We start from the raw sequence: 15,192 nt of genomic DNA on the forward strand, positions 1-15,192 counted from the left end.
GAGCATGTTCTCATTTTAGCCATCAGTTTGTTCCAATTCCCTCTCTGCAAACTGTTTTTTGTAAACAAAAAATACCATTGTGTGTAATTGTCTCTCCTCCCTCATCCCCACTGTCTCCTATTTGCCAATCTGATGCAAAAAAAAATATATATATATTAAATCCTTAGCAATTCTTGTTTCTTGTATGGCAGCATTTCTTTCTCCTTCTTCAGTTCTTCTTGTTCAATGACCTCTATACCACTCTGTGGGGAACTCCCTCTTTGGTAGCAAATAAAATAAGCCTTGAATAAGTTTCATATATAAAACTCTAGGGACACCAGTAACATTGAATTAACAAGCCGTACAGAATGAGAAAATATGTGTAAAGCTTAAAACTCACTTGGCTTTTCTATCTCCTTGTATTGATTTTTGTCTTTTTCACACTATTAAAATCTGAGTCTTAATTCAGTGAACCTGCCCCAATCCTGAAATTGTCATGTTTCTTCTAAAAGTTCCATTAATGAACCCACTGATAGTAGAGAAATATCCATAAAAATATTTCTAATACTTGAAATTAAATATGAGCCCCGATTTTCAAGTTCTTGGCAGCTCTGAAATAGTGAAACCCATTTTATTTAGGAGGACTGAGAAATTCAGTGATAAAAATAGTATGTCATGTCTCTTTTCTTTTCTCAAAGGAATAGAATATGTATGCAGAGCATAAATAATAAAAAGGTAGTAAAACAGTGGTGGATCAACCATGGCCCAGTTACAAGAAAACTCATTATGGCCCACGTTCGAGAGCCTGTTCTTTCTTTAATAAGAATACATAAATTGCATTGACAGTAATGGCAGTTACGCTTTTTCTGGGGGGAGAATTAGCCCCTAAAAACCCTCATCCACTAAGAAAACATTCACTGCTACCTTTTAACAACTCTTTTTTCCTCAGAATATATTCCAGTGTTTAATCCTCTGTCAGTGATGTAGCCACCCCTACTCTTGTATACATATATTGATTAAGGGAAAAAAAGGGGAGGCATTAAAGGAGAAAGATTTTTAAGGCTCTGACCATTTAAAAAGCCATTGTCTTTTCCAGAGATTTTTGTGGGGAGGAGAATTTGAAATTAGCAAAATGCCTTTGATCAAAGTGTCTGGAGTAGAGCAGACTGACAATAATCTCCGATTAAAACAAAACAAAACAAAATAAAACAAAAAACCTAGGTGGTGTGTTTGCATAGAAATCTCAATACCTAAATCAAATCTTTTTAACCAAATGGATAGCAAGATCAGGTATTTTAGGTTTGGTCTTGCTCAGAATTGGGTTAAATCTTTGCTGCAGAATAAAACAACCTGTGTCTTACATCAACTTGTTAATTCACTTAAAGTTACTGAGTTTCTGTGGTATATGTTTGTGTAGGTAACAAAGAAATCATGGTGAGAAAACAGATATGCTTCCTGTTTTCAGGAAATTCATGGCTCGTTGGGAGAAGGTAGACAAATAGACATAAGAAAATAATTAAATAAATAGTGGTGAACTCAGAAAAATGATATGACTTTGATGAACAGGGCAAACTTAAATATGAAATATTACAAAGAGAAAGCCATGCTAATGATGGGAGAAGAGAAATGGGGAGGTGATTCCAAGAAAGGGAGAGAGATGAATAAAGGCTCTCAGAAGAGAAAGACCTGGGGATGTGGCTAAGTGTAGCTAGTGGCTCACAAGAGATGGGAAGGAGTCAACAACCAGATGTCACAGTGCCTCCTGATTATGTTAGGAGCTATTGGAGGGTTATATTCAGGTGTAAGCCACAAGTCAGTGTGTGTGTGCATACGCATGTGTGCGCATGTGTGTGTGTGCATGTGCGTGTGTTTAATCTGGGTAGAACAGATTGAGATTCTTTAAACTGGGTGATTATATCAGAAATGAAAAAAAAAAGACAACATGAGGTAATTTTGCTGATAGAATCTGCAGGATTTACTATTGATGTGCAGAAGAATGGAAAGGACGGAAATAATGATGATGCCTGGCTTCTGGGCTTAAATAACTGCATATATGGTAAATACTGTTCGATGAAGGACACATGCACTAACAAAAATACACATACAAAATACACAATTCCAGAGTTTTTGACAGACTAAATGATGAGTTAAAACTCAAGGACTCCCCACTTAGGAATGTCATATAATTTGAAGAACCCTTTCTCATTTGAGCCCTAGGAAATCTCTCTCTTTTGGGGCTTCTTTGCTTGTAACTGCTGTCCTCATCACCCTAGTTGAGAGGCAGACATTTCAAAAACAGCCTCAGTATGGACTGTCCTGTGTTCAACAGATACTTAACAGTATTTATAACTATAATTTAAAGATGAGGTCAAATGTAGGACTTTACATGAAGTGTTCCTAGTGTTTTTCCTTTTTAAATTTTTTTCTGTTCAGTGATGTCTGACTTGCTGTAAAATTTAAGAAATCATCATTGCTTTCCTGATTCAAATGGCCACTCTAGTTTGAAAAAAAACAAAAACAAAAACAAAAAAAAATCTCATCCTAAACTTAAGCCTAAATGGCAAGCTTCCATTGCTATTTTTGGAAATCTTTTCTAGCTATATAAGTAAGATGAGGCTGACTTTTTTATTCTTCTGAATTCTTGGCTTTCATGAGATCTTTGACAAATCATAATCCCCCAAATATGATTTGCCCGGATGAAAACTCACCAAGAAAAGGTAAATTATTGTGGGGGAAAAATTGTCTTTAGCTCTGATCAGCAAGATGCTGGGAACTGAGTAAAGGAAAGAGGTGAGGTGAGCATTAGGGGACGGATGCATTATTTAGGTGAATCATCAATGTTGACTTGGCTTGTATTCCGGTTCACCTTTAAACTCTGAGAAAGAGCATTTTGGTTCCCACAACTGGAAAAAATGTTCGGCTTCTACAGAGTAGAGGGTAGAATCTGATTTCTGCTCTAAGGCCATGGCAATTTTGAGAAAGTAAATGTCAGGCTAATTTACTGAAATGCTAGTTTATATTTTACATTTCCTTCAATTCTAGAGCTAGCCAAGTTGTAGCACTTTGCTTCAAAGGCCTTTTCTTGGCAGAAAGTGGAAGCTGCTGGAAGACAATGCCTTTCCCAATCTTTCCTAAAGGTCTGATTTGCAAAGTATTCCAGAAAGGAAAAAAAAGAAGAACAGAATATAATTGAGGGCTGAAAGAGAGAATGAGGAGATCATCACTGACTAGGAGAGAGATGGGTGTTGGTGGCATTTAGCATTACTGAGTACCAGCATCCTGTTTTCTGGTTAGGTTCAGGGGTTCAGACAGAATCGATGAGGTAAACATAAGCCATTGCCCTTAGGCTGTAGAGGTCAGCAAAGATTTTTGCCTCATTTAGAACAGAAGGAGCAGAGTTCTTAAAATTCGAAGTATAATCTTGGAAAACAGTCTATTCGGTAAGAAGTAATGGACCATGAGTCAAAAAGCAAATGATCAAATAAAAAACACACTTTGGTTCTTTTCTCAGTTCTGGCAATAATGACATTTCAAAAAAACATAAGTCACTTAGCTTCTTGGAACCTCAGTTTCCTCATGTTTGAGATCTGAGACACACAGGGACTTAGGAATGCTCTGTCGTGGTTTTCATGCGATCTTATCTCTGCAGCTATTTCTTCCCAACCTCTTGCACATGAATGAATTTAAGACCTTAAGTACTCATGTCTTCCCCTTTTGAGAACATCCTAACTGTCCAAACAATAGATGCTCATCTATAAAAGTAATTTATTACTCTTTGGGGAACAACACCTTAGCCAAAACTAGCTGAACTTCAGCTAACACTGCTGTCAAAGCTCAGTAAAAATCTGCCTTCCTTCCCGAGTTCACATAGCTCTTCCTGAGTCTTCTCATGCTTGGGCATTTTAAATAAAGGCTTCTGCTAAGGGATCTCTGATTGATTTTTTCCCCTCAGAGAATACAAAGACATATCATAGCAGGGGTTTCTCATTGTTAATCCAGGGACTAGATACAAGAGAGCACTCTAGAGAGATCTTAAGGAAAAAGAAAAAATGATTGCACTCCTCCCAGACTGTGATATCAGACTAGGAATTTGTCCTCTTAAAGCTTTTCAGGTGATTTCAAAACAAAGTAAAGTTGTATCCACATGTAGAAACCAAATTTTGGAGAGCCTTAAAGTGCTAATGAAATAAGATACTAAGAACTATGAATTAGCAGTTTGTTTCTTTTGGACTCAAGAAAGATTCTCTCAAGTTAAAATTCTATATATGATATTTCCATATTGATAGAATCTACTAATCTCTGATTCTAGGAACCCACCTGGGGTGAATGTAAAACACACTTCTCTGCTGCACAAGGACCATCTTGTGCTTTGTACTAAAATAACTGACATGAAGATCTCTCTAGGAAAAAAATGGGTAATATCCCAGCACATCACATGCTTAGAGGTACTTTCAGCAACGAGAATAAAGGCCCACCAATTCCTCTTTTATTTGGCTCCCCTGTGTCTCTGGGGCGGACCTTTATATGGCTAATCTCAGTTAGGAATCTACAAATCAGGAATTGAACTTGACATCCTTAATACTAGAGTTTAACCTACCAGGGTAAATGGCTAGAAAGGATCTAGTATAGCTTATAAGGAAAAAGTAGTCCATCTAACTTAATTCCAGCATAATTATCAATTTACCTAGGAGCTAAAAAAGTATAACTTGCTGTTGTTCATTACCAGAATACACAAGAAACAAAGAAATCAAACAGAAATTGGCATCCGAACAGCGACTTCAACATTTTATGAGGCCCTAAGCTATTTAACAAGACACAAAATTAAAATAGTTTTTAAATTACAACTTCTTTGATTATTAAACAAAAAAGAACATGATATAAAAGTGTCGATCATTTTGAGAGAAAAAAAAAAACACCGAGCTTGTCGTTTATTGAATGGAAGTTACTGGAAAAATTGTAATAAAAAATAGACTGTATCTATTTCAAGTTGTGCTTTGGTTTTCATAATCACCTGCAAGAAATGTGAAAGTGTACAGCTTCAGCAAAAGAAAATGTGATAAGGACAGTGAGGTTTACCTGTCATGGCCTGTTGGTCATCCACCGTTAACTTTAAACTTTTTCCTCGACGAACCACACGCACTGTGTGCCATTCGTTATCATTGAGGTTATAGCCAGCAAAAAGGGTCTCGGGACCTTTGCCTGTAGAATATGCCAAACAGTCATTATGGACACTCAGAATTAGTCAAACAAATGAACCTCACAGAGAGTGAGAGAAAGAGACAAAGAAAGGGGGAAAGTGAGGGAAAGGGAGGAGAGAGAAGAGAGAAAGAAATGAGAAAGAGTGGAGAGAGTGGAGAGAGGAGAAAGAAAGAAGAGAAAGAGAGCGAGACTGGCTGGATCAATTTTCAAGCCCATTAAAGTCATGGCAAGCAAGGAAAATGACGAGTTAACAGACATTCTGGTGTGATACTTTAAGAAAAATCTTTAACATTATGCATTGATCTAACACAAGTGAACAAACCTGTTGTCATAAATAGGCACAGTCAATACAACATTGAGCAGTCTCCCAAATTTACACACACACACATATATATATATATATATATTTTTTTTTTTTTTTTTCTAATGGACTATCTGATTTTTGCAGTTACAACTTTCTTACTGGTGAAGTAGCTAACTGTTATGCAACCTCTGACCTGGAGAAGAAATCTGACCACAGGTCATTAGCTAACTATTTTCAGTGAGTGGCAACTGGCTGGATTAGACTCTGGCAAGGAGACTACTGTGAATACTATATTGTGTGACAGCTGCTCTTCACTCTTACTTTATGTACCTCCAGTGTTCATCGAGTTCTTAAATTTATGAAATGTTGTGTCTAAAAACTAAGTCTAGTGAATACATAGAAAATGAGTGTAGTTAAAAGCACTGACCCAAGAAATGAAGAAAAAAGAAGTCACAGCCAATAAAGGATCAAGTGTTGAGTTTGGGAAGAAAAAAACAGTTAGATTAAACAGCAGTTGAGGGCAAGGATTACCAGCTAAGGACTAAAAGAAAAGGCAAGAATGGTAACCAACTAAGAAAGTAACTGATAGGGAATCTATGGCATTTCAAACTCCATCGATTTAAATGGAATTTATATTAGCTTAGGACAGACAGAGTATGTTAGAAAGTGGTTTTATGGAAATTATTGAAATGACAAAGTAACACAAATGTCCCTCTTGCACTTAAAAAACAAAGCAAGAAAAAATAGTTTTTAATATAACTAGAAAAATTTTATAGACAAATAAGCATTTCTACTAGTCTTGACATTATGACTCATTGAGAAAAGTAATGAAAAGTTTTTAAAGACATTATTTGGTGCTGGATTTCTATTTTTTAAAAAAAAAAGTACTAAAATTCACTGGTACATTAAAATGGTGAAAGACATGAATCTTTGAGTTTTATGACTTTCAACTAATTCAGGATATGGGTTTGCTTCACAATTTCTTCAACTAAATTCTACCAGCAAAACCAGTAAATATCCAAGAAGCATAGGAGAGCATGTGAAAAGGCCAAGGAGAAGAAAGAGAAAAAATAAATAAGGGAACCAAGTAGAAGAAACCTCAGTAGTCAGTCTGACAAGAGGTCACTGTTTGCTTTCAGTACTTTAGACTATCCACCTAGGCCCCACATTTCTCTCTTAGGATGTTACTGATGATATAAGTTCTACTTTCTTTGGTTGGGTTTTCTTTGGAACTTAAAATGAGCCAGTGATATAAGTTAAATTTGCAGGATCAACTGTTTCATGTCTTTAAACAGAACCATCATTAAGATTAGAAATCATCTTTTTGTTTCTTTAGAGAAGTTAAATCTGTCCAGACACACACACACACACACACACACACACACACACAGTCTTGAAAACACAGTTTTAAGAGACTGATCACTAAATAACTAGAGGAAGCCTGCTAGTTCAGCAACTGCAAAAATTCTTTGAGACCAAATGTTGAAAGCAAGTTCCAGGATCAAAGGAACTCTTTCTAGTTTCAACAGTAAAGAGAGAAGTGTTTAATAACTCTGTAGAATCTCAGCATCCTATTGGCAGCAAGGGTCATTCTTAGTTTTGATCTTTGAAAAGAGAATATATCATTTTAAAACTATTTTTATAAGGGAGAGCTTTTCTTTTCTTAGAAATGTGTGCTTTTGAAGTAGCTTCACTCCTGTTCTCTTAATTTTAAAAGTGTTTTGTCAAGAAAAAGAAGCATAAGGGTGATATCATCATTATACCCCATTCTGGGCTTGATCTTGCAGTAAAGTCATAATGTTTAATCTATGAAACAACTATTGCCATAATAACATGCACAAAATCCAATTAAAAAATAACCCTTTGGTTCATAAAAATCTCTGTGGGCCAACTTCGAGCTTCTTTCCTACATTATTAAAAATGTAAAGAGATTGACTTTGGAAGATAAGACTTTTTTAAAAAGGCACTGAATATTCTCAACTCAAAACAATGTTATTTATGCACCATAAAGTGTAATGGAAAATGCACTGGACAGGTAGTTAAGAACTTGCTTTTTGGTCCTTGATTTGCTACTCAGAAAGAAGATGGGGGCCTAGAAATACTTATAATGTTCCAGGCACTTTATGTGTTAACTTCTTTCATCTTTATATCATTATCATTTTGCAAAAGTGGAACAGAAGGCCTAGAAAACTAAAATTACTTGTCCCAAGATCACACAGCTAAAATGTGACAGAAAAGGGTTCCATCCTAGGTCTGATCTACTCAAGGTCTGCATACTTCCTTATGCGTTATCTTGTCTCTCAGTTATGTGACTGTTAGCTAGTAACTTAACATTCTAGCTTCCACACATCTGAATATAGCGAGTGGGAGAGTTACTGCTTGTCATGTCTTCCAGCTTGCTCTACAGAATGATCATAATGTTGGGAGATCTTATATACCCTCTGCATAAGTCATGGTGGCAGAAAATCCATAACAATACACTCTACACGAACATGGCTGGTACTAAAGGCATGACATAGAGGAAGGGCCATCAATTTGGGGCTGGATCCACCCATAATCAGCAGCTTGCTAAAAGATTTAGCTTCTGGTGGTCTTAATACCCCAATTTATAAAGCAATGAGATAGTCTAGCTGATCCCTACAGTACCTTTGAGATCTCACATCCTCATAGCCATTTAAAACACATAAAATTGGTAAAGAAAAATGCTTAACTGTTGAAATTTGAGTTTAACAGCCATTTGTCCTTGTATGGCAAAATTATAGTCAATCCAGCTATTATCTGCATTTCTTATGAGATTTCTTTTCTCCCCCCCCCCCCCCCGCCCCGAGGATGTCAAATATGTCTCATTGGTATTAATATCTTCCTCCCAGCATTAATGTGAGTATTATGGATTGAAAGTTCACATGTTGAAGCCCGACCCCTAATATGATGGTATTAGGGAAGAGGCCTTTGTGAGGTAATTAGGTTTAAGTAAGGTCATGAGAGTAGAGCCTCCAAGATGGAATTAGTGTCCCTATAAGAAGAGGAAGAGAGATCAGAGCTCTTTCTCTCCAGCACATGAGGATACAAAAAGAAGGTAGCTATCTGCCAGCCAGCAAAAGAGCCCTCACCAAGAACCAAACCTACCAGCATCTTGATCTTGGACTTCTCTGACTCCAGAACTATGAGAAATAAATGTCTGTGGTTTAAGCCACTCAATTCATGGTATTTTGTTATAGCAGCCCAAGCAGACTAAGATAGTGAGCAATATTTTAAAGATTTTTAAAGAAAGTTCTCAGCATTGTTTCTACTTTTAAGACAATCATTCCTTGGGTTTTGTAGGAAGTTACACGTCATATGTAATTTTATACTCAAGTATTACTATAACTTAAGCCATAGAAGTTTTTTTTTTAATTTTTTCTTTCATTTTTTAGTTAACAAAGCAGATTTACAAAGATTGAGTGTATTATAACTCCCTGTCAGAGGTAGTAGGGAGTGAAATTAAGATTGATCTTGAGGTCTTCCTTCCCCATTTCAGGGTCCTTTCCACAGTCCCCAAAGTGATCTGCAGATAGTAAAAGAGAGAGACAGTGTGGCAGAATGCCCACAGGTACTATTTAACTAGACTGGATCAAAATTTAGCTCCACGGGCTAATGCTATTTTAAGGAATTTTAGGACTAGAAGAGGAATGAGAGATATAGAAATCACTAAGACACTTACAAATAAAGAATACGGTCAAAAGTGATTGTATAATGTTCCCTTGGTCACAACTATTTAACTGTGGAGTTCAGGTCTCCAGACTGTCAGTCTACTGCACTTTCTTTAAATGATTCTGCCCATTGTATTATGCTGAACTAAAGAACACCTGAGTCTATGGTTTGGTCCACAACTGCACTTTGAATTGCATTAAAGTTGAAACCAAGTGAGAATAAATATAGTTTATTAAGAAAGCCAGTCTTTTCAAAAGTTTAAACTATGGTATAACTGTCCTCTAGTTGGTAATATTCACTGGATTTTTTGGTGATTCTGTAGCTAAAATGTATTAATAACAGAAGTAGACACAAGAAAAAAATTCAGTTTTCCTCAATCTAGTTCAAGTTTATTGTCCTTTGACAACTTACTGATTTATGAATTTTAGGTGACTCTATGACCTTCTTCCTAAGAAGGGCTGGAGTTAACCATAATTTAAGACATAGGACAGAGATAAAGGAGTATGGGGGTGGGGGGACGGGGAGGATTACCAGTTAGCAAAACAATCCTTTTTTGAAATCTACCGTTCTTACAGAGCCTTCACTTAACTATTAAGAGATACACTTAAAAGATGATAGCTGTTTTTGGCCAGATTAGTTACCACATTTGCTAATTACTTTTTATTTCCATTTTCACTATGGGAAGAGATGGTAGTAAAAAATGGATTTTGTCTCTATGTCCATCATCAACTAATTATGTCATCTTAAGTAAGTCATTTATATTCCTAGTTCCTCAGATCTTTATCTGTAAAATAAGGATGCTTGATAAGAGCATATACTCTCCTACAGCTAACTTTAACATTCTGTTATTCTTGGAAGGACCAGAATTGCTCTGAAATATTTTCCCACCATGTGGCAACACGAAAGGGTGCAACTGTATAATGAAGTTCTCTAAACTTATAAAATTTTCCTAATTATCATTTTTATCATTGCTAATTTCATCATGGGTAGTCAGAGAGCAGAATAAACTTTAACAAGGGTTTTCTAGGCAGAGAATTACTAAATGCAAATGAAACCAGTAGGACAATACTGATAAATTCTAGAATAGGTGTTTATTAATTTATATTGTCAAATTTTAAGAGGGAGAACTCTGTTTTTGTCATCTTGGTATCCCTCACAGATTATAGCATCAAATAATCAATATGATCAGGTAGGAGCAAGAAATACACCATTCTGTGTAATACAGAATGCCTCAGCTTTATGGACAAGTTTACTGAGGAAACAAAATCATAGAGCAGGAGGTTATGTGGTGAAATAATGAAGTCATCTCTAAGGAACGCTTTCACTTAGCTGTGGTAAGTCATTCTCTCCCCTATTTAAAGAATCAGGTCAGGGCTGGGCAATGTTGGAGACTCTGACCCAGTGATTCTCTAAGCTTCCCTTACTCAGAACAAATACAGTTGTGCAATGTGAAAATCAGGAGCTAAACTAGGGCAGTGGTTTTATTATTAATTTTAAATCAGTGGAATTCTGCCCCCTACCCCCGTAATCTTGCATAATTAACATAAAAATCATATAGAGGAGGAGTTGGCCTGCTGTTGAAGAAGCAGGCTAACTTGGCCTCCCGAAGCATCACCCTGAACCCCCAGGTGCACAGAACACTTGAGAGGGCTCATTTCTCTCTTTAGAAAAAGGATGATTTTCTTTATCAGCAAACTCCAGAGACATTTAAGTATCTTTTGCAAGTAACACTTTGCTTTTAAAATTAGATTTGATTTATAAAAATAAAATTATAGTTTACGAATTTAAAAATTACTTTATAAAACCATCATTCATCATGTATAACAAGGACCAGAGGTATTCAAAGTGACCAATTTTTGTCGGTCTGCATTGTCAGCCTTCTAGCCTGCATTTTCAAAACACTCTTAATTACAAAGTCCAAATTCATAGACTCTCCCCTGAAGATTTTGCAGACTGTTTCCTCTTACGTCATATGAGCTATGAAACAGATTGTCTTTCCTTATTCGGCTCCATCAGGAAACTAAGATTCAGGATGTGTAAGTAATTTTAGCGACTTGATTCTTCTTTCTCAAAAAAAATTTTTTGGCATATTGGCTTTCCTCATAATTATTTAACATTATTTTTGTTAATCACTTTAAATTCTATTTCAAAGTATTAGGGCATAAATCAATATGTGAATTTATTTAATAAACAAAAGAATAGCTTCCAAGGGATCTACAAATAATTAATTCAGCTGTCTCATTTTATAGACAGCTCCAAGTAAGGTTAAATTTTATATATTTATATATATATATATATATATATATATATCAAATCTCCAACAATATTAAACAGGACTTTATTGACCAATATCATGTTTGTTTGTAGGCATATTTTAAATTTATTTTCATTATTTGGAATTAAAATTATATATAACAAGACGCACATAAAAGTAACTTTGAATTCTTGCACGCAAGTGTCCTATGAACTACTTATACTGGTTTTTTAATGTGGGGATGTGGGAAAAAATAGGAAAGAGCAATAACGAAAAATAACAAAAGGCTAAGATATCTATTAAGTGATGTTGTCAAAGATATCTAGGAGACTACAATAAGACTATGATGACAGATGTCTCTGGAGCTGAAAGATGGATGTGGTTTGAGAAAATCAAATACATACTAATTACATTTTGATTTTTAAAACTGTATATCACAAAGCTGAAACTCATTACATACCCTTTAGGGAGCAGAACGGGAGTTCTGCCTTTACTGGTATATTTTAAAGATGCTAAATATATAAATGGACCATCTGCATCAAGAACCTTATCTCTTAGTATAGTTCAAACCAATTGGTTTTGGACTTCCTTTTTGTTGCCTTAAACATAAAATGTAAATAATTTCTATTTTATAACTCTATATAATTATTTAAGTGGTTAACCTGCTTGCTCAATTAAATTATTAATAAAACATGAGGATTTTTATGGGAGCTTCTGCAAAGCCATATCCTGGTATACTGCATGGATGATAGGCAAGTAGGAATCTATTTAGTTTGCCTACTACAAATGATTCATCTACTCTCTCCATTTTATTAAGAACAGGTATGTCTTTCCAATCACAGTTATCTGGGCTAAAGATGGACATCACGTAAATGTGGATCCTAAAATGTCCATAATTATGCTATACATTAAAAGTAAAAAGACTAGCACTGACTTATGCATATAAATTAATTCTATAGTTATACATGACTTTTCATTTTTTTAGATCATTAAACTGCCTATAGCACACAATAATTGAATTAGAAATCACAGTGTTATAGCGTCTCAGAATTACAAAATTTTAAAATGAAATGGTCCATACTGTGTCTGTTGTTTATCCCATTTAACTACTCTTATTCATTCTGAGTTATGTGGCACCCATATCCTATTAATTTAATTTAACTATTATTTTGGGCCAAATACTAATCTCAGCTTTGGGAATGTCCCAGATTAGATTCTCAAGGAGCTCATATTCTAATAGATAAGAGGTCAAAATACTTTTTCTGTAGTGAGCAGGATGGTAAGTATATTTGGCTTTGCAGGATGTGGTCACCACTGCAATACTCAATCTTATTATTGCAGTATATAAAGGGTAACAGACTATATGTAAACAAATAGGTATAGCTTTGTTTAAGTAAAACTATTTATTAAATCAAGCAGCCAGCCTATGGGCTGTAGTTTCCAGACCCCTATAAGATAAACATAAATAAAAAGATGACTTAAATTTCCCTTTCTCATAAACTTTTACACTGAATATGAAGAAATAAACAATGGAAAAATATTTAAGAGCTTACAAGCCAGGAAACTTGAATTTTACATTCAATGTTGCATAACCTTAATTATGCTAACAGTCTTTTACTGCTCTTAGTCTGAGTTTTCTTATCAGTAAACAACAATAAAAATAATGACAAAACCTAAAAACAATTTTAAAAAGTTTTAAATGGCATAAGACAATTACAAATTCCCTCCACTTCTAAAATCTAATTACCTTTCCTGTTCCGCAAACTCGGAATAGCACCTTTATTAAAATGTATGATATTTGTGTGTGGGGGGGGGGGTGGGTGTGTGCGTGTAAAATTAGAGTTTATCTCTATTAACTTTTCCAGGTACTAACGAGATTTATTTGACAATTGATTTTGAGGAAAATAGCCTCTGGGTGGGAGGCAGGATGCCATGGAAGCTGGAAACAAGCCCTGTCATTGTGACAATAATGAGAAGAGAGAAAAGCCGGGAGAAACAGAAGCAAAAGCCACCACTGCTTGATGCCTGAGTCACAGTTGCTGGCAGTAGCACCTCCTACCTGTAAATGACAAGAGGATGTGCTTCTCAGGTTATAATTATGACAACTTCAGCTTATTTGACTTTGCCATTTGTGTCTAGTTCTAAAATAATTACTTTAAAAAGCATGACCTCTACTTAAAAAAAAAAAAAAAAGAGTGACTCCTCATTAAATATTTCTATTTTATCTTTCTCAATTTCTAGATAATGGGCTGGGAACAAAATTCTTGTTTTTCGTTTTTTGCTTTTTCTCGCATGAATCAGCTGAGGCATTTAATTACAAATTAAAATTAAACATATAAATGGCACCTTCAGATTCCTCTTTTTCTATTCAATAACATTACTAGGGGAAGGACCTACTAAATAATTTGCGAGTCTAATGTGAAATGAAATAAAGAATTTCAGGACAGTGACAGCAGGGCATTAATCCAAACACAAGCCCTTCTAAGCATAGGCTCCTGGGTAACAGCATAAGTTGCATGCTGTTGAAGCCAACCCTGATTAGGTTATAATTTTGTGCTTATTTATTTTTAAAGTTGCCTTTAGTTAGCTTTATATATGAGAATGTGCAGACAAGGCTGGAGGAAAAAAATACTTCATTTATCCATGTAAGAGGTACAGTTGAGTCACCTGCCTCATACTGTCTGCACTTAATGACAAATCCTCTGGGGTATCAGAGAAGCTGTCTTAGAGCTGTCTTGCTGGCCCAGCCTAGTGCCAGGCACGACCTAGGTCTGTTTACATACCAATCACTCTAACAACCTTGAAGCTGAACTACCTGGCAAGCCATGGCACTCTTCCCTCTTTTTCTCTATCCATCTTCAACCCTCTTCAATTAAGCTATGGAGGGATACATCCTTTAAACTATTACGGATGTCTTCATAAAGAACTGTTTGCCTTTCCTATATAAGCAAAGAGACATTAATAGAGTTCTAAGGACAGACAACTTTCTTTACAGTAAAAATATTAGAAGCGTTTCTCCCCAATTAAAAAGTACTTTGAGTAAATAATATAAGGTCATATATTAAGCTTGGTCATGTTTGGTTTTCAAAAATAAAAACGAAAGGCATGTAAAAACCTTTAAAAATCCACTAGAGAAATGAAATAGTTGTATGCTAACTAATTACATTGTATTTAGTTTAGTTTAATTGTTATATAAGTCTTTCCTTTTTTTTTTTTTTTTTTTTTTAAACTTTCTAAAATGTGTACATCTTGGTCTGCTGAATTTGTTCTGGACACCCACACAAGTTATTAAGCTGTGTGACCTTGGGTAAACTAAGTTCTCAGTGTCTCAGTATTCTTATCTGTAAATAGGCTAACAACTGAAATATTTTACAATAAAAATTTAATGTATTTTAATCTCTTAAAACAATGCCTGGTATATGGTAAGCCTTCAATCATAGTTCAATAATAATCATTATTATTATTATACTATCATCATTATTGTCTTTCCCTCGATAAGTTTAAAACCTCAGAGAAAATATTCTATATAAATATCCTATATCCCATATGTCCTGTAGAATGAACATTAACTAAATATTTATTGAAGGGGTATATCTGTTTAGATTGTGTTAAATTTTTGTATAGTAGATGAAATATCTCTTGATAATTAATCTCAGTAGTTAATGAAAAGTAATTCCATTAATGTTTGATGCCTACATTTACTAAAAAGTGTCAATAAATAGAAAGCTTCACCCCTCTGTTTTCATACTTGGCAGCAAAGAATCTC

At 35.0% G+C, this 15,192-nt stretch overlaps 1 protein-coding gene across 30 annotated transcripts in view; it reads right to left on the bottom strand.

Annotated features, from left to right (window-relative positions):
* NRXN1 (neurexin 1) overlaps nt 1-15,192 on the bottom strand; it is a 1,005,516-nt gene that overhangs the window by 515,847 nt on the left and 474,477 nt on the right. For all 30 annotated transcript variants that reach the window (XM_036224890.1, XM_036224889.1, XM_036224888.1 and 27 more), the window contains one exon: nt 5,056-5,178. In XM_036224890.1, the coding sequence (XP_036080783.1) occupies nt 5,056-5,178 (123 nt within the window). The remainder of the gene's footprint in view (nt 1-5,055; nt 5,179-15,192) is intronic.

The sequence above is a fragment of the Rousettus aegyptiacus genome, unplaced genomic scaffold, assembly GCF_014176215.1.
Source record: "Rousettus aegyptiacus isolate mRouAeg1 unplaced genomic scaffold, mRouAeg1.p scaffold_m13_p_7, whole genome shotgun sequence".
In the NCBI taxonomy this organism is placed as follows: Eukaryota; Metazoa; Chordata; class Mammalia; order Chiroptera; family Pteropodidae; genus Rousettus; species Rousettus aegyptiacus.